This window comes from Bidens hawaiensis, unplaced genomic scaffold (genome assembly GCF_021521415.1).
Source record: "Bidens hawaiensis isolate Kalapana, Puna unplaced genomic scaffold, B.hawaiensis_p1.1 tig00000780_1, whole genome shotgun sequence".
Lineage (NCBI taxonomy): Eukaryota > Viridiplantae > Streptophyta > Magnoliopsida > Asterales > Asteraceae > Bidens > Bidens hawaiensis.
The window spans coordinates 791,165-819,045 of NW_027491045.1; the positions used below are offsets into that span (position 1 = coordinate 791,165).

Sequence of the window (27,881 nt, forward strand, 5' to 3'; positions counted from 1 at the left end):
CTTTTCTACTATTTTGTTGAAGCTCTTGATGAACCATCTTCTAAGCCACTTGTTCTTTGGCTTAATGGAGGTACATTTTGCTAATCTTTGCCTTTTCTTCGGTTTAACGAGATAAACTCGTAAATTTTTATGAAAAATGTTATAGATTATAACATTATGGATGAGTACAATGTTGCATACAACATTCTAAATCCCTTTTATTATAAAAATTAGCATATTACTTGGTTTGTATAATCATATCTAATGCATTAGTTCTTAATCATATCTACGTGTTTTGATTAACTACACAACCTGTCTAAACGGTCCGTTTTGCCAACTTATTCGAAATTTGTTTGCTTTATGATACTGGGAACATGACATTAGAAAGAGGGGGGGGGGGGGGTTGTTCAATCGTCTTAGCCCGATCACCCTGTTAGACAGGCATATATGTCATGTCATGTCATGTCATGTCACTTTGGTTAATTAACTAGTTGAGAATAAGTTTCATCACATTTGCAAAGAAAGTTTTGACGTGTTGAAATATGAAAATTTGTATACATATAATAATTTGTATAATTCTTTAAATAAAAAGGACATGTATCTAAATAAAAGGTTACATAAATGCAATGTATTTTATGAAATTTACACTTACAAAAACAATTTCTGATATTTTATAGATTCTTTTCCTATTTTCTTAGCATTTTCCTACGCATCTTCATAATAGATGCGTACACACACATTATAACTTATAACGACCCATTATAACGTGACAGGACCGGGTTGTTCTTCGCTTGGGGTTGGAGCCATGATCGAGATTGGACCGTTTGGCGTTAACCCTGATGGCAAAACGCTCTATACACGAAGATATTCATGGAACAAAGGTTCGTTAATTTCTTGTATCTGTCCCACTAAATATATTAGTCAGCTTTAATAATATATGTTTTGATCCGTTACACAGTTGCGAATATATTATTCTTGGAGTCACCCGCAGGAGTTGGATTCTCTTACTCCAACACAACCAGTGACTATGACATGTCAGGGGATAAAAGGACTGGTAGGCTCCCTTTTATTATTGCATGCACCTTCTTTTATAAAGAAACTAGTTTTTAGTTTTAGTTATTTTTTAGGAGAAATTTTATATATACCCTTATAAATATCGAAAATAACATATATATACTCATGCAAAACTAAAAATATCGTATATGCCCTTACGAAATTATTAATATATCATATATACTCAATTCACTAAAAAATTAAAAAATAACCATATTACTCTAGTTTAATTAGATGCGATAAAATGTTTTACATTAATGTAGACCATTCGATCCGATAAATCTTCGAATGGTTTGCAATATCGAAGAAGTTACGAGAGACGATTTGGTTGTTGTTAAAGGTAAACGACAACTAAAATTAAAATAATAACATATGGTGTAAACACATTATCTAATAAAAAGGGGTAGAATGGTCTATTCGTTAAAAAATGGGCATATATAAAAAGTTAAATTTTTTGAAAAGTGACAGTAAAATGATCTTTTTATTAAATTATTATTAATTAATAGAGGTATATATGATACTTTAATTGAGTTTATAAGGGTATATATGATATTTTAAATTTTACTTTAATTAATTGTGCGTTATAATAAATTGGACGGTAATGAATTACACATTCCCGCCTGGCTTTGGTGTTGATCAAATATTTATCGGTATGCCGGACGTAAAATTCCTTTAAATGACACAAATATAACAGTGATCAAAGTAGGTGCAAACTTCTGAGACAACAGAAAGTAACCAAGGTTCGATAGTTTAGGTTTAGTCTAAATGGGTTGGGTCAGTTTTGGGTCAAACCATAAATATGTTTAGCTTATAGCGTCATTTTCGTGTCAACTCTACGGGTTCATGGGGTTACCTAGTATTTATTACTTACTTTAAAATTTTGATGTACAAACTTGAACTATATGAGTATTTTTTAACAGAATTTTAAATTTGAATTGCCATATTTTAAACGCAATAGTTGAAAAATAAAATAAAATTATCAATACTTAAAATTTTAAAATATTAAACAAATTTTTGTTTGGATAAAATGGTGTCATGTTTAAGTTCTTTCACAAGTGACGTGATTTTCAAGTCTATGTTTTGTTCATGTAGAACTTGTGTTCATTCAGATTGCCAACCAGCAAATCGAACCCGCTAAGCAACTCTAAAATAGATAAGCATTTCCCTAATTAAATCTACCTTTATTATTAAAGAGCATAAAGAGACAATCATAGCCTACATGGCATCATTGTTGATCAAACCAGCCACATTCCATGGTGATTTTAAAATGGCGGCCCCTTCACAAACCCGAGCACCCAATGTTCTCGCATTGTGTTTGGGCACTATGTGTAGCAGAAAGTAAATTATCTTTTAATTCAATACTTAGGACTCATAAGATACAAATAAACAGGTTAGCATTGATGCTAAACGGTTCGGGTCATAAATGGGCTGACATTGCTAAACCAGTTAAGTAAACAGGTCGGGGTCCGGTTTGATCTCAACCTGGTTCTAACCCTCCAACCCATCTAAAGACAAAACCTCCAAAACTAAATGAGTGCGAGGCTACTAAAAATGTGCTGTAAATGGGTTGGTGAATGAACTTGCATCAGTTCAGTTACTTGACCCGTAGAACTATAAACAACCCCAATTAACGACAGTTCGGTTAAGCAATAACCGAATAACCGAAAACTATGGCTTTTTACGGCTTTGATGTGTAAAATAATTAAATTAACCGAACCGATTATGCATATGTTATGTCGGAACGTATCAATATCTGAAGCAAATCTAATTAACTAAAGTCCCTTTGACTACTCGCACCATAACTAATGATGTCAAAACTCAAAAGCACTTTTAGATAAATATACATGAACTGTGCGTTTGAATTTAATATAAGTTGGTCCATTACAATCTACTAAAAAGAGATGTTTGCTGCTATAACAGTAGGTTCATGTACTAACCTCAAACTCTTTCAGAGATAAATACAATCCTTAGCATAAATCATTAAGTCCAAATATATTTTTCATGTCACAATTTATCCAAAGCTACCTCCTCAAACTTGCTTATAGCTTAAACTCCATAAATATATATATTTTCTGTTACAATTAATCCATAACATAATTAGCATAAGTCATCATGTCAAAATATTATATTAAACTAAATAACCAATGATACTCACTTTTGACGCTTATCCAGGATCATCGTTTGAAACATTATGTGATTTGGAGTCACTGATTTGAATCATCATAATAAGTTCATATGAAATTAAGCTATAATAAGAAACCAACAGCAACTGTCACCTTTCCTTTTTTTGCACTATCTTGCTAAAATGGAAAGATCATAAACTTGTTTTATTAATTAAATAGGTTTATTGCATACCTGCATAGCGAGATGCCGTCCACCATTTTCTTCCCGCTAAAAATATAAAGGCTGCAACATAGATTAAAATTAATGTGAATAGAAAAAAACGTTAACATTTACAAACCTTGAACTTGCTCTATTATGTTGATTGAGCTCGGCAAAATATTCGAGCATGTGTTTCCTTATCTGTTATCCTAACAGAATAAAAATAACAAAAGTTGGATTCTCGTTACAAAATTGTGCTGACGATTTAAATATATCAAAAGCATATACTTTACAAACCGTACTATTACCATCCAGTTCCCTATAACATGGAGTCAACCACTTGAATCACCTATGTTTAGAATATTCGTATACACAAACACATCATTTAAATTCAATGAATTAATCTTGCATAATATTTTATGGGTTATCTATTTCTAAAAAGAGTTGTACAATGCCTAAGACATCGAATTACAAATACTTTAAGCTCATATAGCAGTTGTTATGCCATCTCCTGAATCAAAACCAGATACTTTAAGCTCATCTGATTAAACAGAAGCGAAAAGCAACCTTAAGGGAAACAGGCTTCTCCAAAGCTAGTGGAAGGGTTGGGACTGCACCGTTTATCGCCTCCTCTAACATGGTTGCTGATACAAGAATTTTTATTGGCGCTCCAAGTTTACTGTCACATTTAAAAAATACCATAACAATTTCAGGCTCTTCATTAATCAACTCAGATATTGAGCCCTACAATCAAAAGAAATGAGAAAATATGAATCAAACCTATTACACGGGGTAATAAGTGAACCCTACTATGCTTTCTCAATATGTTTACACTAAGATGGTTTGAGATGTGAATGAGACTGTCTTTTAAAGAACTTGGGATTTGTTTAGGTATTCATAGTTTCTTCAAAATATGTAATAAATAAATAAACAAAATAATGTGTTCATAATCATATAAAAAAATTGGGTTGATAAATACCACAAGTTGTGAATCGACCAACATTATCAACTAATCAAACCTATCAACATCATTTTGTTAAATATATGAACTACAAGATGTTTTCCGAGTTGAGATTTGTATACGTTTAAAACAACTTCATGACAATATGATCGATTTGTTGAAGTGAGTTTTGGTTGAAGCATTTCATCAAACATATAAGAAGGAAGACATGTAATTCTCTCATATATATGACAGACTACAAACACCTAAATTGAAATTTATATCACAAAAAGGCCGTAAAAGTCATCAATACTGAACTATAGCTTCATCTATTAAATCTACTACACACCATAGATTATGCCTATAGAACCGAGTAATCACAAATGCATGATTTGTTGGGATACTACACATTATAGAACATTAATAATTTAAAACCAATTAACAGTGAATCATGTGTTTTCAAGCATGCCCGTTTTTTAGGTCTCAAATTGACTCTGGCGATTGGATTGCTAAGGACGAAGTTGTTTGTCAATGAAATTACTTGGCGAAATCAGTAGGATGGCAAATAGGCCAGAAATCTTGCTAAGAGAAAGATATTGGTTACCTTAGATATATTTGTATTTTTTTTAAAAAAACATATTAAATCATTTCATGGTAGAAACTTAGATAGATGAAATTATAGAGATGGTGATGGCAGGCGGCGTTTGTATTAGATCTGTGTGTGGTTAGGGTTTCACGGTAAAAGGGCAGCGAGGTTAAAATTTGAAGAGGCAGGAGAAGAGCGATGATATAGAGTTAGGGTTTAAGAATTGTGTTACAATCCGTTTCACCAGATTCAAACCCGTCAGTACCCATACCCGCGAATTTTATAGGAATGAATAAGAAGCCTCTATTTGGAAATCTGGTGGCTCTAAAAGAGGGGGGAAACAACCTTAGAGCGACACCTAGGATTTTATGGTAGATAATTATATAGATAATTAGATAGAAAGAAAGAAAGTTAACATATGGTTTTATATCTAGTTGCTTCCTTATTAAGGATATTCCATTGGAATTGTCTTTTATTATTATTAAATTAAATAAGTTGAAAGTAACAACTTTAAAGTAAATAAGTATTTTCACCTGTGTGTCGCGACGACACGGTAAAATGCATACATGTTGAAAAGCTATTGTGTTTTGCGGTGGAAACATGACAGGAAGTTGGTCGGTATTGATCCGATTTGTTATGGTAAACGTTTTATTACTAAAGTTGAGGGGCCAAAAAGTAAAGATGTAAGTTGAAAAGGAAAATTTTTAATAAGTAAAGTCGAGGAGCCAGAAAGTAATATGTGAAACTAAAGTTAAGGGACTAAAGTATATATACGAAACTTTTGTGACAAAAATCTAATTAAACAAAGTTTGTAAATAAAGTTAAAGGCGAGAAGGTAAGTTTTTAAACTTACATAGCTATATTATATAGAATCAAACTTTTATAAATTATATATATATATATATATATATATTTACTTGTAACCAGGTTTTGATTTATCATATGGTGTGTGTTTGTGTTTTTTTAAATCACAGCCGTGGACTCATACGCCTTCTTGGTGAACTGGTTCAGACGATTCCCACATTATAAGAATAACGACTTCTTCATAATAGGCGAAAGCTATGCAGGTACATACTATGGTTCAAAATAAGCAACTTTAATTCTTATATAAAGGTGTTTTTTTTTATAAAAATGCTTATTATTATTATTATTATTATTATTATTATTTTCTTAGAGAATATAATATGAAATTTGAGAAGTTAAATTATGTTGCAGGATTTTATATCCCAGAACTAGCTGATGTAATTATAAAGAAAAACAAGGAGGGTCACGCTAGTTCAATCATTAACATCAAGGGTGTTATGGTAAATAACTTCCTATTGTTTTATCTTCTTTTTCTGCGTTATAATATAAAAACCATATTGTTATATCTTAACCCTCTTAATATGACTTATACAACAATTAATAGCCACTTTTAATCAATTTCTTTTGAAACAACTTAACAATCAAACATACAAAAGTGATCAGTAAGAAAAGAATCTTGTATATTTTATTGAGCTAGTAGTTTTTATGTTTTTCTGGTCAGAGTCCCAAACCGACATAACGGCTCATGTTCTCCCTTGCTAACGTTTGAATTAGTATACAATGTGAGTATGTGAATGCCACTTTGAAACAATCTTTGACGTTAGAAAACAATCTACATTAAGGACTAGTTTGACGATGATAATGATACAGTCGGTCTAGATACCTATTAAGTCCCCATATAACCTGTTCTGAGTAGTAAGTTGACTAGGAAGTCGCCATAAAATCTCGAGGAGTGCATGTTAATATGCTGTAAAGAGTTGATAGTTTCATACACGTCTAAACCCAGTCATGTACCCAAACCTTAGTTTATCCGGCTCCAGTTCTAGTTTTAGAGAATTATCTGCGTCTAGCTGTCTACATGAGTGATGTAGAGGTCGTGCTCTAATCATAAACAAGTATTTAAAAAGCTTAAATACCTATAACTAGTACGGATGAGTAAGGTCATCTCCACATGGAATCAATGTGCAGTGCAATTCAAACTCATGTTTTACTTAATCTAATTATACTAAAGCGGACATACTATGGGGAACCCTCCTTTTATAAGCCAAGTAAGGGTGTCCATGACATCATTGCTTGCATCACACTAGCCAATTACGTCATGACTTACATCACACCACACTATATATTTAAATACTCAAAACTTAATCTACATGCTAAAATCACTTTAAGAGTTATTAAGCTTTATTCTTAAACACATTAGACACACAAATCACACAATAATAAAATCACACAACTTAATGAAATTCTTCAGGCACGTTTCCGTCATATCACAGATGTCGATGGTGAAATCAGGTGGACTTGGATACGATTCTTCGTATGATCGAGCATCAACTTCAGAATTAGATGGTTCTCGACAACGTGAATACATGTTTTCACATGGTGGAGCATCAATCTCAAAGATCTAAGTGAAAGGATACTTACTGTTCCAGTAGTTTAGAATAACTTGGTCCCATTCCTTTGTCTAATGGTTTTTGGTTGTCCATGCGTCTTCTTTTGCAAGAATCTCTAGGGGAATATCTTCAAAATTTACTTTGTTTATTTTTGCTAAGTAACAACGGATTTCTTGCCATGGTTGCAAGTAGTTAATTTTGAAGTAATAGCTTGAATGGCTCATTTCAAACCACCCATAGACGAGACTGGACGGGTCATTGTTCTTCTTTGATGGTCCGTTCTACATATAATTACTTGGTTTTCCAAATAACACCAAACACTGTCTGCCTTGTCTGGATAACATCTTCACCCCTTTGCTGATCGGGTAGAACCACTTTAGGAGTTTAACCCTATTTGTCCTTTCTGGGGGCATAATTCCTGACTCATGAGTAATCAGGTAGCTGATAAGTTTTTCGGAGTTAAAGGACATGGCTATCTTTAATTTCTCAAACAAATAATAGAAAAGCCCTAAGGCTACTGTCGATAGTTGGTACAAATTGCTGACGTGTAGGATATTGAGAAAAGGGTAATTTGGGTGAAACCTATAATTCTTCATGAAGGGGCCATTACGTTTAATGGCGATAGTTAGGGAGGTCTTATAGTTTAGTTGAGAAATATTAAGGTTGTTTGTTCTGATCAGTTCTTCAACTTCTACTGGGATTGGGGTCAAGTTTGGCTGCTTGGGAATGGTGGCTATATCCATTTTCTATTTGGCTTTCTATTGATGGTTGTAAGGAACAGTAGAGATTCCCTGTAATGGAGCTTCCCTCAACAGTTGTGATTTTCAAAGTGACACTCGAATCTTTACTTTTGACTGTTTCCTTTTAAAGTTGTGGTTGATACCACCCTTCTCGATTCTTCCTTTATCTTTCAAGATTTCTTTGCATATGATTTTATGACAGTCTTATTTTGCTTTTGCGAGTGGGGCTTCTTCTTTCTGGGAGATTTGTTTGTCTGTTTCTTCAGGAATCTTCACTGGGAGTGCGCATATTTTAGTTAACTGTTCTTTGTTGTTTTCCCAGGCTGGGAGATAATCTTCCTCAGGAAGCTTTTCTTTATCTTCTTTAGGAAGGAAACTCTCATCGTGAGATGACGTTAGCATGTACATTGCCCCGGCGCCATCATCGGAGTCACTTGCTTCCAATGCGCTTGACTCACTACTCGAATGATCATACCTGATTGAGCAAATCGTCTATTCTTTTGGTTCATCATCAAGTGAGTATAGAGACTCCAATGCAGAGACCTGTATTGGCTCTACCATATTGATTTGCTGTAGTAAGGCCTGAGTTTTCTTCTTGTCTTTGTAATCTCTTGAAAAGTGTCCCTTTTGAATGCAGACGTAACATCGGTCAGTGTTTCTTCCCCCATTTGATTGTTTGCTCAAGAATTTCCATTTTTTGTTGGCCTTCTTTCTTCTTGAGGAGTAATCATCATCAAAACTATACTTCTTGGAAGTATCAGAACAATTGCAAGTGGACTCATCTTTGCATTTTATCTTGAGATACTTGTCATCACAGGCTGAACCAATGCTTCTTCTAGTTCTTTCAAACTCTACTAAGACCCGTTTTTGGTTACCAAGTTTTGAAAGAGCATTTAGAATTAGTGGTATAGTTCTCCAAGCGAAGCTTGAGCAACTGTGGTATTTTCGTTTTCTAGGGCTATGTATACTTCATTTGATATTGATTCAGGGAATGAATTTAAAAAGACCTGTTTGAGGTTTACGTCATCTACATCATGTAGGCAGTAGAAGCATTCATACATTATGTTATAATGTTTTTTTAAGTCTTTTGGTTGGAAGGAACAACACTTCATTTTCAGGAATTCTTCTCGAGATTTCACTGTGAAGTTTAAAAGGTTTCCAAGAAACTCATTGTGGATAATATTCATGAAGTCTTCCAACGCTTGCCATTGTTGGATCTGGATTTGCCGATATTATCCCAAACTTAGGAACTAATATATGAGTCTTCCTTGACACCGTGTCAGAAAACGCTTTATGACCATGCCAATGTTGTAATATTGCAGTTCTGCAGAGCACTATGTTAACATTTCAACATATCTTTCTCGTCATTGTGATGGCGGGATGTCATCAAAGGTGAACTGTTGCCTGGAGTCTGTGTTGGAGAACACATTTTTATTGGTCTGTGGTTCCGTCCGTGACTCTGCATCTTCAACATCAGAATCAATGTTGTTTCGTTCCGTAGGTTCTGGTTGTGTCATGAATAAATGCTCAAATTCATAATTTTGAGCCACATCTTCGTATTCTGACCATCCTCATAACTGAAATGTGATTCATCATCAGAATGATTAATGATAGCCAGCGATCGTTGGTGGTTAAGTTAGATCTTCTTATAAGCCATCATCATGTTGTCATCTCTGACATGTTTGTCCTTTTTAGGACTGCTTGTGGATGGCTTTTGATCTATGCTACTTGATGAAGCAGTACGGTTTGAGGATGAATTTCTCGCTCTTGCTCTGATATGGGCTTGTTCATTTGACTAGAGGTTCATTGATGGTGATGTATGTGAGAACGAGTGTACCGGTAGCGTTTGTGGCTCAAAGGCTGTTCTGACAAACGGGGCACCCGGTAGCCTCCATGGATCGTCGATAATGGTTGAAGTTCTTTGTTGCTTGTGTTGCCTTTCAAGGTGTACAAGTTGTGCTTTAAAGAACTTCATCTCGGCTTCCTTTTGAACTATGCTATTTTGTACTTGTGGGCCGATCGTGAACAGACTATTTGGAGTAATTCACTCTGAAGACCAAGTATCTTGGTACGAATGTCATAGATGATACTCTCTAGAGTCTGCATTCTGCCTACCAAGTTTATCTAAGCACGCCTGACAGTTGCATACGTTTTACAGGAAATGTTTTGTCTTGGGTGGGGTCTTTACACGCCGCATCATGTACATCGTTTAGAAGACATTCCGCATATCTTCTTTCTTGAACATGAGTTCAACAAGACCATCTTGGTGTCAGATAAAGTCTGGAGCTGTCATTGTCTGGACTTGAGACTGATGAATATGTTCATAATTAGTTATCCATTTTTCTGGAAGGAGCTTGAGGAGCTCTTCTTTAGATAGTTGCTTAGGAACATATGTTAAGGGTGGAACGGTGTTGAAGTCGATGTCGATGAACAACGCGTCACCTGAATTATCATGCCCGGGAACCATGATGTCTGGAGTGTGATTTTGGACCATGTAAGCCATCTGGTGGTGGAAGGTTGCTTGAAAGGTGTTAACCTGTTGGGCACCTCCAATATGAATCTAAGCTTTCAGGGCGGTCAATAGTGATGGATCACTGAGAGGCATGTTGAAGTTCGGGTAGAAAGTGACAAACATAGTGCCGACATTCAACGTGATATGGATAGTACCAATACAGGCATGTTGGTATTCTACAAACCTGAAATCGACCAAGGCGATCTGGGAGAACGCTGGTAGACCTTTTCTACCGTGGAAGGTCAGGGCTAACCTTATTTTACCAAAGTGGATATGGGTGAAGCCTTATGCTTGGCAGATCCTTGGAAGATATGGGGGAAGGGATAGTGTTACTAGGTGTTCGGAGGTTGTGGCTGGTAGCTGGTGTGAACCAAACTTGGAAGTTTGAACATACTCCTTGACACCTAGGTTGGGGTTTGAACTAATTAATTTTTTGACTCTTTTTGTAAGAGAATTTTGAGGTTTAGAAAAGACACTATAGGGGTTAGCTAAAGGCATACTAGTAATAGGGATTTTAGAATCATCAGATAGATAAGAGAACTCATAAAACTGATCAATTCTACACGCTGGCGACCGACGACTAGACATAGAATTGAATAGACTAGACTCGTGGTTCATATATGAGTTTTAATGTAAATGGGGGGGAGTGTATGGCTGATCTTCAGTAAGACTAGTAAGAACCTCAAACACAAGGCGGAGCTCGGTTTGGAAATCTTCTGAACCTCAAGTGACTAGTCTTTCTAGACTTGAGAGGAGCCTCAAACAACCCACCGGAAAATATAAAATATAAAAAGACTCAAAGAAGTTTTTAGAGAGAGAAACTAGAGAGAGGTTAGAGAGAAATATATATGAAGAAGATTTTATTTCCTTCCAAGGATGAAAAATACATTAGGGGGGAACCCTCCTTTTATAGGCCAAGGAAGGGTGTCCATGACATCATTTCTTACATCACACTAGCAAATTACATCATGGCTTACATCACACAATACTAGATATTTTAATATATAACCTACTTGCTAAAACCACTTTAAGAGTGATTAAGATTTATTTTTAAGCACACCATAAGCACTCAAAAGACACACAAATAAAAATAGCCGGATTAATGGAATTCCTTCAGCACGTGTTTCTTCATTTCATCATGTCACAGAATTCGATGGTGAAATCTGGTGGACTTGGGTCTTCGTTTGGCGGAGTAGCATCCTCATAGTAAGGATCCCCGCTTGCTTCTTTCACTCATGAATACATGTCTTCATTTGGTGAAAAATCTATTTCAAAAACTTCTTTGAACTGGCACTTGTTGTTCCAGTAATCTAGAATGACTTGATCCCATTCTTTAGTCTGGGGGTCTTCAGTTGTCCAGGCGTCTTCCTTTGCCAGGGGGAATCTCTTCAAAGCTTACTTTGTTTACCTTTGCCATGTAACGATGGATTTCTTGCCATGGCTGAAGATAATTAATTTGAAGTAATAGCTGGCCGGGTTCATCTCAAACCATCCGTAGACAAATTTGGACGGGTCATTAACCTTCCTTGTCGGACCACTTTGTATGTAACTTCCTGGTTTTTCAAACAACACTAGGCAGTGCCTGCCCTGTCTGGATGACAACATCTTTACCCATTATTTGATTGGGCATAACCAATCAAGGAGTTTAACCACGTTTGTTCTTTCTGGGGCCATAATTCTGGCTTCATGGGTAATTAGGTAGGTGATGAGTTTTTCAGAGTTGAAGGACATGGCTATCTTATACTTTTCAAACAAGTACCAGAAAAACCCTAAGCAACAGTTCACCTTAGATGACGTCCCGCCATCACAATGGTGTGAAAGATATGTTGAGATGCTAACATGGTGCTCTGCAGAATTGTAATATTATGACATTGACATGGTCATCAAATGTTTCCTGACAAGAATTCATGGAAGACTCAGGGATTGGTGCTTAAGTTTGGGAGCTTATCGGCAAATGCAAATCCAGCAACGCCCAACGGCTGAAGACTTCATGAATATAATTCACAATGAATTTCTGGGAAACCCAATAGAATTCACTGTGAAAGCACGGGATGAATTCCTGAAAATGAAGTGTTGTTCCTTTAAACAAAAGGACCTAGAAAGACACTATAACAGAATGTCCGAACGCTTCTACTGCCTGCACGGTGTAGATGACGTAAATCTCAAGCATGTCTTTCTGAACTCGTTCCCTGAATCATTGTCAAATGATGCATACAGAGCCCTTGAAGTAAAGAACATCCAACTCTCCAAAGTCTCGCTCGGTGAACTATACCAGCTAGTCCTAAATGCTCTTTCAAGACTTTGTAACCAAAGAAAGTTTTTGACAGAATTTGAAAGAACTGGAAAGAGCCTTGGATCAGCCTGTGATGATAAGCATCTCAAGATAAAATGCAAAGATAAATCCTCTTGCGAATGCTCACGTCCTTCCAAAAATTATGATTTCAATGAAGACTACTCATCAAGGAGAAAGAAGTCCCACAAGAGAAGAGATAAGGCAGAAAGAAAATGGAAATTCCTGAGCAGAAAATCAAACAAAGAGAGAAACACAGACAGGTGTTATGTCTGCAACCAAAAGGGACATTTCGCAAGAGACTGCAAAGACATGAAGAAAACCCAGGCCTTAATGCAGCAAATTAACATGGAAGAACCAATAGACGTCTCTGATTTAGAGTCCCTATATTCTCTCGATGATGAAACAAAGGAACAAAGATTTGCTCCATCAGGTATGAAAATTCGAGTAGTGATTCAAGCGAATCAGACTCTAGTGAATCCGATGATGACGTCATAGCAATGTACATGCTAACGTCATCTTACGACGAAGTTTTCAAAGAAGATGAAGAGAGGCTTCTTGTGGAAGATTATCTGCCGACCTTGAAAAACAGTCAAGAACAGTTAACCACTGTTTGCACACTGTCAGTAAAGATTCTTGAAGAAAGGGACAAACGAATCCCTCAGAAAAAAGAAGCCCCACTTGAAAAAACAAAAGTAGACTGTCAGAAGACCACATGCAAAGAAATCTTGAAATATAAGGGAAGTATCCAGAAGAGCGGTATTAACCACAACTTTAAAGAGAAACAGTCAAAAGTAAAGATTCGAGTGTCACCTCGAAAATCTAAACTGTTGTGGAAACCCCTGTTTCAAGGAATCTCTAATGTTCCTCATAGCGCCGAGAAAGGTCCGACGGTCTATAAAAGCATAAACAACTCCATGATCCAGCATCACCCCACCAGTGAAAACAATCATCTAAAAGCCTCTGAGAAAATGGAAGTAGATTCCATTCCCAAGCAGCCAAAAACATCCTGAATCCCAGAAGAAGTTTTCAAGGTGACCAACAGAAACCACCTTGATGTTTCTGAGTTAAACTACAAAACCTTCCTAACCATCACTCTTAAAGAAAATGGCCCTTTCATGAAGAATTACAGGTTTCACCCATACTACCCCTTTCTTAACATCTTACAAATTGGCAACCTGTACCAACTACTAACAGAAGCCTTAGGGTTTTTATGGTACTTGTTTGAAAAGTATAAGATAGCCATGTCCTTCAACTCTGAAAAACTCATCACCTACCTATTTACCCATGACGACGGAAGTATGGCCCCAGAAAGAACAAACGTGGTTAAACTCCTAGATTGGTTCTGGCCAATCAAATAATGGGTAAAGATGTTGTCATCCAGACAGGGCAGGCACTGCCTAGTGTTGTTTGAAAAACCAGGATGTTACATACGGAGTGGTCCGACAAGGAAGGTTAATGACCCGTCCAAATTTGTCTACGGATGGTTAGAGATGAACCCAGCCAGCTATTACTTCAAAATTAATTATGTTTAGCCATGGAAAGAAATCCGTCATTACATGGCAAAGGTAGACAAAGTAAGCTTTAAAGAGATCCCCCCTGAAATCTTGGCAAAGGAAGACGCCTGGACAACTGAAGACCCCTAGACTAAAGAATGGGATCAAGTCATTCTAGATTACTGGAACAACAAGTGCCCGTTCAAAGAAGTTTTTGAAATAGATTTTTCACCAAATGAAGACATGTATTCACGAGTGAAAGAAGCAAACGGGGATCCTTACTATGTGGATGCTACTTCGCCAAACGAAGACCCAAGTCCACCAGATTTCACCATCGAATTATGTGACATGACTGAAATGAAGAAACACGTGCCGAAGGAATTCCATTAATCCGGCTATATTTATTTGTGTGACTTTTGAGTGCTTATGGTGTGCTTAAGAATAAAGCTTAATCACTCTTAAAGTGGTTTTAGCAAGTAGGTTATGTATTAAAATATCTATTATTGTGTGATGTAAGCCATGATGTAATTTGTTAGTGTGATGTAAGCAATGATGTCATGGACACCCTTCCTTGGCTTATAAAAGGAGGGTTCCCCCCTAGTGTATTTTTCATCCTTGGAAAGAAATAAAATCTTCTTCATATATATTTCTCTCTAACCTCTTTCTAGTTTCTCTCTCTAAAAACTTCTTTGAGTCTTTTTATATTTTATATTTTCCGTTGGGTTGTTTGAGGGTCCTCTCAAGTCTAGAAAGACTAGTCACTTGAGGTTCAGAAGATTTCCAAACTGAGCTCAGCCTTGTGTTTGAGGTTCTTACTGGTCTTCCTGAAGATCAGCCATACACTCTCCCCATTTATGGACCTAACACTTTCTAGTCTATCCCATATATGAACCACGAGTCTAGACTATCCCATTCTATGTCCAGTCGTCAGTAAGCGTGTAGAATTGATCAGTTATATGAGTTCTCTTATCTATCTCATGATTCTAAAATCCCTATTACTAGTATGCCTTTAGCTAACCCCTATAGTGTCTTTTCTAAACCCCTCTTACAAAAAGAGTAAAAAAATAATTAGTTCAAACCCCAACCTAGGTGTCAAGGAGAATGTTTAAACCTTCAAGTTTGATTCACACCAGCTTCCAGCCACAACCTCCGAACACCTAGTAACACTATCCATTCCCCCAGATCTTCCAAGGATCTGCCAAGCACAAGGCTTCACCCATATCCACTTTGGTGAAATGAGGTTAGCCCTGACCTTCCACGGTAGAAAACATCTACCAGCGTTCTCCAGGATCCCTTGGTCGATTCCAGGTTTGTAGAATACCAACACGCCTGTATTGGTACTATCCAGATCACGTTGAATGCCGGCACTATGTTTGTCACTTTATACCCGAACTTCAACATGCCTCTCAATGATCCATCACTATTGACCGCCCTGAAATCTTAGATTCATATTGGAGCTTCCCAACAGGTTAACACCTTTCAAGCAACCTTCCACCACCAGATGGCGTACATGGTCCAAAATCACACTCCGTACATCATGGTTCCCGTGCATGATAATTCAGGTGACGCGTTGTTCATCGACATCGACTCCAACGCCGCTCCAACCTTAACATATGTTCGTAAGCATCTATCCAGAGAATAGCTCCTCAATCTCCTTCCAGAAAATGGATAACTAATTATGAACATATTCATCGGGCTCTAGTCCAGACAATGACAACTCCAGACTTTATCCAACACCAAGATGGTTTTGTCGAACTCAAGTTCAAGAAAGAAGACATACGGAATGTCTTCTCAATGATGTACATGATGCAGCCTGTAAAGACCCCACCCAATACAGAGCATTTCCCGTATGACTTGTGCAACTGTCAGGTGTGCTTAGATGAAGCAGATAGAGTTGACTATGATAAAGACGTTCCAAAGAAGAAGAAAGGATCCGAAAGTCTCTAAAGAAGAGATATGAAGCTGGAGATCCCATTGTGGCCTTCTTGGTGAACCATCGGGCATGTTTGATTACTATGTCCTTTATGGTGACTCACCGTCACAACCAACACCTAAATCAGCCAATCCTTTATCACCCCAAACCTCTCCTAAGTCGAAAGAAATGTTTGTCATCACACCCTTCCCTTCCGCCTCGTCCATAGAACTCCAGACAGAGTTCCCGGCCCTTGCCTCATTTGAAGATCCTATCCAAATGTCCAAACATAGTTGGAAAGTTCAAACTTCCAGTACTATGAATCCCACAGGATCCTCAAGTCATATTACTACTTTAGAAGCTACTCTCAACTAGCAAAGTGAAAATGTTGTTGCCCAAAACAACGCTCTTAAAGCTATCCTAGCTCAGCAGAACATGTTTAGCCAAAGTAAGCTTGGTAGGCAGAATGCAGACTCTAGAGAGTATCATCTATGACGTTCGAACCAAGATACTTGGTCTTCATAGTGAATTACTCCAAATAGTCTGTTCACGACCTGGCCCACAAGTACAAAATAGCCTAGTTCAAAAGGAATCTAGATGAAGTTCCTTAAAGCACAACTTGTACACCTTGAAAGGCAACACAAGCAACAAAGAACTTCAACCATGATCTACGATCCATGGAGGCTACCGGGTGCCCCGTTTGTCATAACAGCCTTTGAGCCACAATCGCTACCGGCACACTCGTTCTTACAAACGTCACCGTCAATGAACCTCTGGTCAAATGAACAAGCCCAAATCAGAGCAAGAATGAGAAAGTCATCCTCAAACCGTAGTGCTTCATCAAGTAGCACATAACAAAAACCATCCACAAGCAGTCCTAAAAAGGGCAAACATGTTAGAGATGACAAATGATGATGGCTTATAAGAAGATCCAATGTAACCACCAACGATCGCCGACTAGTGCTTCGGTCATCAATCACTCTGATGATGAATCACATGTCAATTATGAAGAACGGTCAGAATATGAAGATGTGGTTCCAAATTATGAATTTGAGCATTTATTCATGACACAACCAGAATCTAAGGAGCGAAACAACATTGATTATGATGTTGAAGACGCAGAGTCACGAACGAAACCATAGACCAATAAAAATGTTTTCTCCAAGATAGACTTCAAGAAATAGTTCACCTTTGATGACATCCCGCCATCACAATTGCGAGAAAGATATGTTTAAATGTTAACATGGTGCTCTGCAGAATTGCAATATTACAACATTGACATGGTCATAAAACGTTTTCTGACACGGTGTCAAGGAAGACTCGGAGATTGAGAATACCAGAAAATCCAGATCCAACAACGCTGGAAGACGTCATGCATATTATCCACAATGAGTTTCTGGGAAGCCCATTATAATTCATAGTGAAAGCTCGAGAAGAAATCGTGAAAATGAAGTGTTGTTCCTTCCAACTAAAAGACCTAGAAAAACATTACAACAGAATGTATGAACGCTTCTACTGCCTACATGGTGTAGATGATGTAAACCTCAAACATGTATTTTTCAATTCATTCCCTGAATCTTTATCAAATGAAGAATACAAAGACGTAGAAAACAAAAATACCACAGTCGCTCAAGCTTTGCTTGGAGAACTATACCAGCTAATTTTAAATGCTCTTTCAAAACTTTGTAACAAAAAACGGTTCTTAGTGGAGTTCGAAAGAACTATAAGAAGCATTGGTTCAACCTGTGATGACAAGTATCTCAAGATAAAATTCAAAGATAAGTCATCTTGCAATTGCTCCCATACTTCCAAGAAGTATAGTTTTGATGAGGATTACTCCTCGAGAAGAAAGACGTCTCACAAGAAAAGAGATAAGGCCAACAAAAAATGGAAACTTTTGAGCAAACAATCAAACAGGGGAAGAAACACTAACCGATGTTATGTCTGCATTCAAAAGGGACACTGCAAAAGATTGCAAAGACAAGAAGAAAACTCAGGCCTTATTACAGCAGATCAATATGGTAGAGCCAATAGAGGTCTCTGACTTGGAGTCTCTATACTCACTTGATGATGAACCAAAAGAACAGATTTGCTCAATCAGGTATGATCATTCGAGTAGTGAGTCAAGCGCATCGGAAGCAAGTGACTCCAATGATGACGTCAGGGCAATGTACATGCTAACGTCATCTCACGACGAGAGTTTCCTTCCTGAAGAAGATAATGAAAATCTTCCTGAGGAAGATTATCTCCCAGCCTGGGAGAATAGCCAAGAACAGTTAACTACAGTATACGCACTCCAAGTAAAGATTCCTGAAGAAACAGACAAACGAATCTCCCAGAAAGAAGAAGCCCCACTCGCAAAATCAAAAGAAGACTGTCAGAAAATCACATGCAAAGAATTCTTGAAAGATAAAGGAAGAATCGAGAAGAGTGGTATCAACCACAACAAAAAAAGGAAACAGTCAAAAGTAAAGATTCGAATGTCACTTCGAAAATCACAACTGTTGCGGGAAGCTCCATTACAGGGAATCTCTACTGTTCCTTACAATGCCGGGAAAGGCCCGGTGGCCTATAAAAGCAGGAATGACTCTATAATCCAGCACCACTCAATCCGGAACAACCATCAATAGAAAGCCAAATAGAAAATGGATAAAGCCACCATTCCCAAGCAGCCAAACTCGACCCCAATCCCAGTCGAAGTTGAGTAACTAATCAGAACATACAACCTTAATATTTCTCAACTAAACTACAAGACCTCCCTAACTATCGCCCTTAAACGTAATGGCCCCTTCATGAAGAATTACAGGTTTCACCCAGATTACCTACACGTCAGCAATTTGTAACAACTACCGACAGAAGCCTTTGGGTTTTTCTGTTATAGAGAAATTCAAGATAGCCATGTCCTTTAACTCTGAAAAACTTATCAAATACCTGATTACCCATGAGTAAGGAGTTATGCCCCCAGAAAGGACAAATATGGTTAAACTCCTAAAGTGGTTCTGCCCGATCAGCAAATGGGTGAAGATGTTGTCATCCAGACAAGGCAGACAGTGTTTGGTGTTATTTGGAAAACCAAGTAATTATATGTAGAACGACCCGTTAAAGAAGAACAATGGCCCGTCCAGTTTCGTCTATGGGTGGTTAGAAATGAGCCCTTCAAGCTATTACTTCAAAATTAACTACCTGCAACCATGAAAAGAAATCCATCGTTAAATAGCAAAAAGAAACAAAGTAAATGCTGAAGATATTCCCCTAGAGATTCTAGAAAAAGAAGACGTCTGGACAACCGAAAATCCCCAGACAAAAGAACGGGATCAAGTTATTCTAAACTACTGGAACAGCAAGTGACTGCTCAATCAAGTGTTTGAGGTTGATCCTCAACTATACGAAGACACGTATTCACAATGTCAAGACCCATCTAATCCTGAGGCTGATGCTCCACCATACAAAGACCTGTATCCAAGTCCACTTGATTTCTCCATCGAGTTCTGTGATATGACAAAAATGAAGAAGCACATGCCTGAAGAATTCCAATAAGTTGTGTGATTTTATTATTGTGTGATTTGTGTGTCTGATGTGTGTTTAAGAATAAAGCTTAATCACTCTTAAAGTGATATTGTGTGATTTGTGCGATGCAAGCCATGATGTAATTGGCTTGTATGTTGTAAGCAATGATGTCATGGACATCCTTACTTGGCCTATAAAAGGAGGGTTCCCCCTATAATGTTTCTCATCATTAGAAAGAAATAAAAACTTCTTATATATTTCTCTCCAACCCCTTTCTTGTTTCTCTCTCTAAAAACTTTGAGTCTTTTAGTCTTTTATTTTCCGGTGGGTTGTTTGAGGGTCCTCTCAAGTCTAGGAAGCCTAGTCCTTGAGGTTCAGAAGATTTTCAAGCTGAGCTTAGCCTTGTTTCTTGAGGTTCTTACTAGTCTTCCAGAAGATCAGCCTTACACTCCATCCTTTTATTATAAGATTTAATTGTGAAAATACTTTCAGAAAACAATTTAACTGTAACTTGTAAAATCAATATGAGAAAAGTGTGATTACACTTCAGGTTTAGTTAATACAATGAACAACACACTTGTAACTCATATCTCATTGATAACCACATAGACATGATTTGTTAATTAATTTAGATAACTAAACACGTTAGTTTGGTTATGATGATTCACAATTTTTAATCAGGCGAATTGACACAACTAAATGTGGTCTACCTAGTTACCATTTTTTTATTAGTATAGAATTTAATCCTAAATGTTGATGAACACAACTACTTGAATGATAAGAAACGAAAATCCCAGAAAAACAATTGTTTAATCACTTTAAATAAACATAAAGCTAGATTAACCGAATTATTAAATTAAAACTAAATACAATCATAGATATAAGTCATTAGAACAATCAGTTCAAACAAACCCTACACCAGAAATGGTCACAAGTGGTTTAGCCTGGCCTCTTCATCTCGGTTCACTTGATTCTTGGTTGGAAAGATGAATTCATGGATGATATAATGATTCACGAGTGTTGATATGATGATTCAGAGCTTCAAAATCGTCCAAAACGGCTAAGGTGTGAATATATCTCAATTTAGGGTTAAACTAGACTTAAATATGGAATGAGACACCAGAAACCGCATTCGTGCATCGGGCCCCTCGTAAGCTACGACTAGGCCGCCGTAGCTTATGGTGGACCTGGCCCTTATGGGCTTCCCTTTCTGTGTTACAATGCACATTACGGCCTTTTTTACCCAGCCTCCACCGTCGTAAGCTATGGTGGAGCTACTGTGGAGGTAACTTTCAATTCTCCGTTTTTCATTTTCTTGATGCTCGTTCGACGTTCTGACCCCTTGGTTGCTTCCTTTTATGCATAACTTGATTTCTTATCTTCTTGAATATTTCAAATTAGATCCTTTAAGCTCCGAGCACATGTAATCATTAAAACAATCAAATTAATCGTGTTCAATAGATATAAACAATTAATACACACTATATATTATAACATGTTCTTTAACCCACTCATCAATGAGCCATATTATGACTTCGCAGACCCGGCCCAAGGGTGTGGCTGGGTAGTCGACCGCCATAGGTCCGACAACCCGATAGACCTGAAATTTTTTATTTATTTTTTTAAATATGTATTTTTATGAAAAAAAATATGTATAATCAATGTTTAAACACATTTACATAAACACTAGCTTGGTTTAGTGGAAAGAGGTATGACTTATAACCAAGAGGTTGTGGGTTTTAGTCTTATTTAAGACATTTTTTAGTATTTTTTTACACAAAAGTTTTTTACATAACTCAAATCATAACCAAGTAAGTCCACGTAAAATTAAATTGTTTAAATACAACAAAATGTTCCTTTTACTTAAGGCCTAAAAAAATTTCGCCTTTGGCCAAAAAAAATTTTCGACTTCTCGGAGCCGGCCCTGTGACTTTGATACTAATTGTTACCAGGGGTGACTAGAAAGACACAAAAGCAACCACTGAAACCAACGACTCAGTTTAAGAACAACACATCTTAACCTCATCAAAACATTTCAAGTCAGTCCCGAAATCGATAGTTTAGCAATATTTGCCTTAAATTAGCCATTGGCGTTAACTCACACCATCTTCAACTTTTCAATTTATGGTTAATGTGTCATTCCCTTATTATTTTCGGAGTCACAAAAATGTTATATTAGCCTAAACTGTATTCTTTATATTTTTATCATTATACTACGTTTTTATAGTGTTTTTTAACCTTATAATCATTTGAAGCTAATTATTAACTAGGTCAAATGGTTATTCGGGTAAATATATGAGTCAAAAGAACATGTTTTACATTATTAACATTGTGGTTGTTTGTATATATAGGTTGGGAATGGAATCATGAACGAGGATACTGACAACAAAGGATTCAACGATTATTTATGGAGCCATGCTTTAATTTCAGATGAAATTTATACCAAATTAACTCAAAATTGTAGTAACGCTGCCGTTAATAGCGAATACTGTAATAGCTTAGAAGAACTCGGGGAAGAAATAGGGGACATTGATTTCTACAACATCTACGGCCCCACTTGTCCGAGATTGCCCCATGGATTAATAGTTAGGAAGAAACGCCATAGCGGATTAGATCCATGCGAAGGAAATTACGTGGAAGCGTATCTCAATCTACCAAATGTTCAAAAAGCTTTCCATGCTAATGTCACCAAGTTATCTTATCCATGGGCGACTTGCAGGTGTGATCATTTGTCAGGTCAACTCGCTCTACCTATGTTTAAAAAGTTATATTTTGTACCATTAAAACCGCCTGACCTTGCTGAAAAGCATGTTGATGTTAACAGGTGTGAATTTATGAGACTACACGAACCTAATATGAAATTCATCACGAATTTGATTCTAGTCTAAATGGTTTTGGGTCAACCATGAAAACAAATTTTATTAAACGGATGTGCTTGGGTCAACTTGGCGGGATCATGGGTTGACCCGCATAATCCTTAATATTATAATAAAATTGTTTTAGCATAATATTTTCTTTAGTTTAACGTAACTATATTAGATAGGAGGTCAAATATGAAATCATCGTTTTGTAGGAAGCATGTAAACAATCATGTACTTTGATCCAAAGACCAAGATCTATTCCTAGGCTTCTTAAGAAACCATATATTCTTACAATAACCATACTCTTATATTATATACAATTATACATTGTTGCTTTGCTATAGTTTGTGATTTAAAGTGCTAGTATAAAATTAAAAAGAACTTTTCTAGTTAAATGGTTCATGTTCGTGTCAATTCATAAAAAAAAATGTTTTCGTGTTCCCAGTTTATGTGACTAATCCGATATTCATAAACTGACCCATTAACATTAAGCATGGTTATGGGATGTAGGGATGAGCACGGTACCATACCGGTACCGAAAATATTGATCCCGAAAATCGTAAATCTTGGTATCGATACCAAAGGTAAAAAATCTGGAAATACCGGTACCGTACCGTACTGATCCCGAAACATAAAACTTTGGTTCCGATTCGGTACCGACGGTACCAAATCGATACCGGTACTGAATTTGCTCATCTCTAAATTGGGATGGGTGATTTGTTTGGGCCTTTGCCCAACACATTATTTGGGCCTTTGGGCCAACCCATTGTCTTGGATAATATCTTTTAACCTTGGTCTATAATTTGTTTTGTTGCAGTAAACTCATAGTGAAGTGGAAGGATAGCCCGAAAACTATGCTTCCGATATACAAAAGGCTAATTGCTTCGGGTCTTCGAATACTTCTTTATAGGTATTCATGTCACACTTTTAACAATTACACGACTCATTGTAAAACGGACCCTCTGACCGTCTCTAGAGATTATTCTAATGATCTAATATGAAACATTTTCAACAGTGGAGACGTGGATGCCGTTGTTCCAGTTTGTGGCACACGATATTCTATTGATGCCATGAACCTTAAAGTGATCAAACCTTGGCGATTCTGGACAGACGCTGCTAAACAAGTAATATTTCTTGTCTAAACACCGTACATACTTTTTTTTAAAATATATTAAAATTAAACAAGTTAGGATTTTGAGTTTTGGTTAAATGTTTCAGGTGGCGGGGTATAGAGGTGCACAAATCGGTTTTTTTAAAAAAACCGGTTCGGTTATTAACCGGACCGGTATTTTTTGGCCCGAAAAAAAACCGGTTCGGTTAATAACCGGACCGGTTAATAACCGGTTTTTGTATGTCAAAACCCTAACCGGTCTAACCGGTTAGGACCGGTTTAGAAACCGGTTAGAACCGGTTAATAACCGGTTAACCGGTTTTTTTTTTAAATAACCGGTTAATAACCGGTTTTTTTCATAATAACCGGTTTTAAAAAAAACCGGTTTTTCCATTAACCGGTTTGTTAACCGGTTTTGGCTCTAAAACTTGTAACCGAAATACGAACCGGCGGTTTGTAAACCGGTCAAACCGGTTTTTAAAAAACCGGTTTTCGTAAAAACCGGTTTCCGGTTTAAACCGGCAAACCGGTTCCCGGACCGGTTTTTTTGACCATCTCTAGCGGGGTATAAGGTTGTATACGATGGATTAACGTTTGCTACTGTACGAGGTGCTGGTCATGAAGTACCTCGTTTTCAACCACGCCAAGCCTTTGCTTTAGTAAAGACGTTCTTGGCAAATCGCGATTAAAAACAAGCATCATGATTGAACAAGTGGTTTTATATTCTTCATTATTAGTATCATTATCAACACAAAAGAATAGTGTTGCAGATTCAATGTTTCAATCCATGAAATGAATTATAGCATCGATAGGCACTCTTGTACCCAATAACGAGAAAATCTACTTTTATTTCGTTCGAAATGTTATTAAATCAACTTTATCATCAAGGATTCGTTTAATACGATCTTATCTTGCCGATTTACTCATTTAGGAGCTCAAATATAATAAAGTCTAAGCTTATTTTAAAATTTCATTGTTATAAAGTTATAATGCATATATGAGTATATGAGAGGTATTTAAAGACAAAAGTTAAATGAATTCAAGTTGTAATGCTTATAGTACAATACATAATGCAAGTGTGATGAGGCAAAATTGTCTTTTATGCAACATCATCCGCGTATTTAAAGAATATTTACACCTTTGCCTAACGTCTCCTCAAACTTTTGGATCACCGTCAAGGATAAAATACGATGAAAATGTGACACACGAGTTTAGTTTCACCTTTTTTACACACCCTTTAAAGAAAATGATCTATTAACTTCAAACAATAATTGATTACTTTCTGATATGTTTATGGGGATCATGTCGAAAAAAGACACATTTTATTTACTTTTAACCAAACAAAAATGTATTACTATATTATTATTATTATTATTATTATTATTATTATTATTATTGTAACAAAAAAATATACTTTTCTCACAACCAAGGTTGTAAATGTCGTTAGGCGGACCATAGGAGGCCGACAGGGGAGTTGGGTGTACTCGGAGAGTACTCAAAAAAGGTAAATATAAAAAAAATTAATTAATTTTTGGATATTATATATATGTCAGATATTATAAGTTTACTTATATTTATAACAAAATAAGTGAATATAAATAAGATAACTATATTTTTAAATGCTAAATTATTCTAAATTTGTTAATCATTAGTTAAAAAAGTGGTATTCTTTTTTTAATATGATAAAAATATGAATTATGTTTTATCTTTTAAGTTAAAATCGGCCCAAGTTGACCGACTATGTGCGTTTTGGCTGAGGTTGACCACTTTTAATTGGTTCTTAGTAACCAAACATGAGTTAAAGAAACTTCCCTCAACACCATACCTTATAGCGAGTATTCAAGAAATACTCGGCATTATAGAACTACTTCTACAACATTATTGCTCACAACTTATGGTCCACTTCATTCTACAGTCTACATCCTTTCTTCTACATATACACTTAGCAAAACACAACCCTTTCTCCAAACAATCATATATCCATCTTCTCCTTCCATGGAAGTACAAACCATCCCACCCTCACCAGCAGCCGAATTCAACTTCGACAGCACCGCCACTTCCCCATACGCCACCGCCCCATCAAGTCCTCATCAATCCACCATGATCCCATTCTTCTGGGAACACAAACCAGGAATCCCCAAACACGACACAGATTTTGCATTCGGCCATCTCGAACGCCACTCTATATCCGCAGCCGACGAGCTCTTTGATTGCGGCATAATCAAACCATTGAAGCCGCCCCCATGCATGCATTTCCCTAGTGACTCGCCAGGATCATGCAAACCGCCTAGTTTTCGGTTTAAAGAGGTGTTATCGGGTTTTGATCCTTTCTATGAGGCGTTAAAGCATACACCGAACCCACCCGAGGAGAATGCAACGAATTATGGACGTGAAACGATGACGAAAAGCAACAAGTATAATAAGTGGAACATCAAGAACTTGTTATTGTTTCGAAGTGTGTCCGAGGGGGGTGTGACAACGAGAAAAGTTACGTTAAACAAATACGCAATGTTGAAAAAGGACGAAGCATTTAGTTTCAGAAGCACCGACATTGGTTCAATGATGGTGTCGGTGGAGGAAGTGAATTTAACGACGGTAGGGGAGACGAGGAGGAAGGCGAACTTGCCGTGTAAATCCGGGTTATTGGGTTGCTTAAGGTTTCATCAAAATGCAAGAAGTGTCATAAAACAATGAATTCAGAACGGGGTCTGGTTTTCATACACCATACACAGTCTTATAAAAAGACAGTAAAATATATATTTTGTAAGGTGGTTTATCTAAGTGTAAACTTGCATTTTACACTCACAAAGTGATGTATGATTTCTAAGAGTGGTGACAATTCATTAGATTTGTTATCTTAATCTTTGTTCATCACATGAGTACGTACACATACGAATGTTCATTATGGTGATGTGAGAGTGATAACGATAGTGAAGGCAATTTGTGTGGATTGACCCACATAGGATATATATATATTCTATTATTGTGGTTGCTTTTTACTTGTCTCCCTATCTATCTATTATTATTATTATTATCCCCCCCCCCCACCCCCCACTTGTATAATTTCATTATTTATCATTTTCTAATTTTCTGAAATTATACATTTGTATTGAGAGTGTAACAAGTTTCTTATCTAAATTAGAGATATGAATTTCTTGGTTTCTTTTATCTTGTATTAATTTTGTGTAAATTGTGTGGTTCATACTTAAATTAAAGAAATTAGTGCTAAAACCAAAATGTTTCTTTAGTACAACTAGGGTGTATAATTCATTTTTTCTTAAAAACATAAAAATATTAAATAGATTTTATAAGAATAAATTCCAACGAGTTCCAATGATCCGAGTCGGTGGATCCTTTTGGGCCACTTTGGTTCCATCATGCTTCAATTTCATCGGAGCCGGTGAATCCTTTTGGACTTCTTGGTTCCATCATGCTTCAATTTCACTAGTGACGGATTTAAAAGAAAAGCTGAGAGATAGTACGGACTAAATAATCTTTGTTTAGGGATAAACAATACATAAAACAAAAAAAAAATTACACTAATTAATGTTTCTCGCCAAGAAAGCTAAGCCCCTCAACCAGATTCATCATGAATTTCAGTTATATTATTACAATATAAATTTTTAAAAACTCAGACGCTTATGTTATTACATGTTTATTTTCTTTATTTACTTGATACTTTCTTTCCTTTAAAGTAACTTTATTGATTTCACATTATTAGTATAACTTTAGGGGTTAACCGTAGTGAAATGGGATAAAAGAGTGTCGTTTTGTGCAAAGTTTCTGTCGGCAACGCGGTAATGGAAGGGGTCCGGTGGAATTTTAATTATTAAATGCCTGGTGGGCCCAGTCAGTGGCCTATTATATAAAGTCAGTCCTACACAAGTAAACAGTCAACCAACTTGACTTAAAAGCTTGATTTGGAAGAAAATAAAAAAAAGACAGAATTACAAATTTTGTCCTTTAAAAAAAGCCAAATTACGGTTCGTGTCCTTTTCTTAGTTTCCTTGCAGGCGGTATCCTTTAAACTTTTTTTTCCTACACGTTATGTCCTTTACGCTAACCCGGTTAGAAAAACTCTGTTAAATCCCATCACGTGAGAAGCATGTGAGGGCATATTGGTCTTTTTGCCTACCCTTCAACTTCTTCTTCTTCCTC

At 36.6% G+C, this 27,881-nt stretch overlaps 2 protein-coding genes across 2 annotated transcripts; both read left to right on the forward strand.

Moving 5' to 3' along the window:
• Positions 1 to 23,754, forward strand: LOC143535331 (serine carboxypeptidase II-3-like). Its single transcript, XM_077029617.1, has 8 exons — positions 1 to 70; positions 753 to 860; positions 938 to 1,033; positions 5,855 to 5,947; positions 6,096 to 6,184; positions 22,103 to 22,470; positions 23,430 to 23,522; positions 23,628 to 23,754. The coding sequence occupies exons 2-8, from the start codon at positions 785 to 787 to the stop codon at positions 23,752 to 23,754; spliced, it is 942 nt and encodes a 313-aa protein (XP_076885732.1). The 5' UTR covers positions 1 to 70; positions 753 to 784.
• A 1,964-nt stretch (positions 23,755 to 25,718) lies between these two features.
• On the forward strand, positions 25,719 to 26,417 carry LOC143535342 (uncharacterized). The gene has a single exon (XM_077029626.1). The coding sequence runs from the start codon at positions 25,719 to 25,721 to the stop codon at positions 26,415 to 26,417; it is 699 nt and encodes a 232-aa protein (XP_076885741.1).
• Positions 26,418 to 27,881: the final 1,464 nt, after the last annotated feature.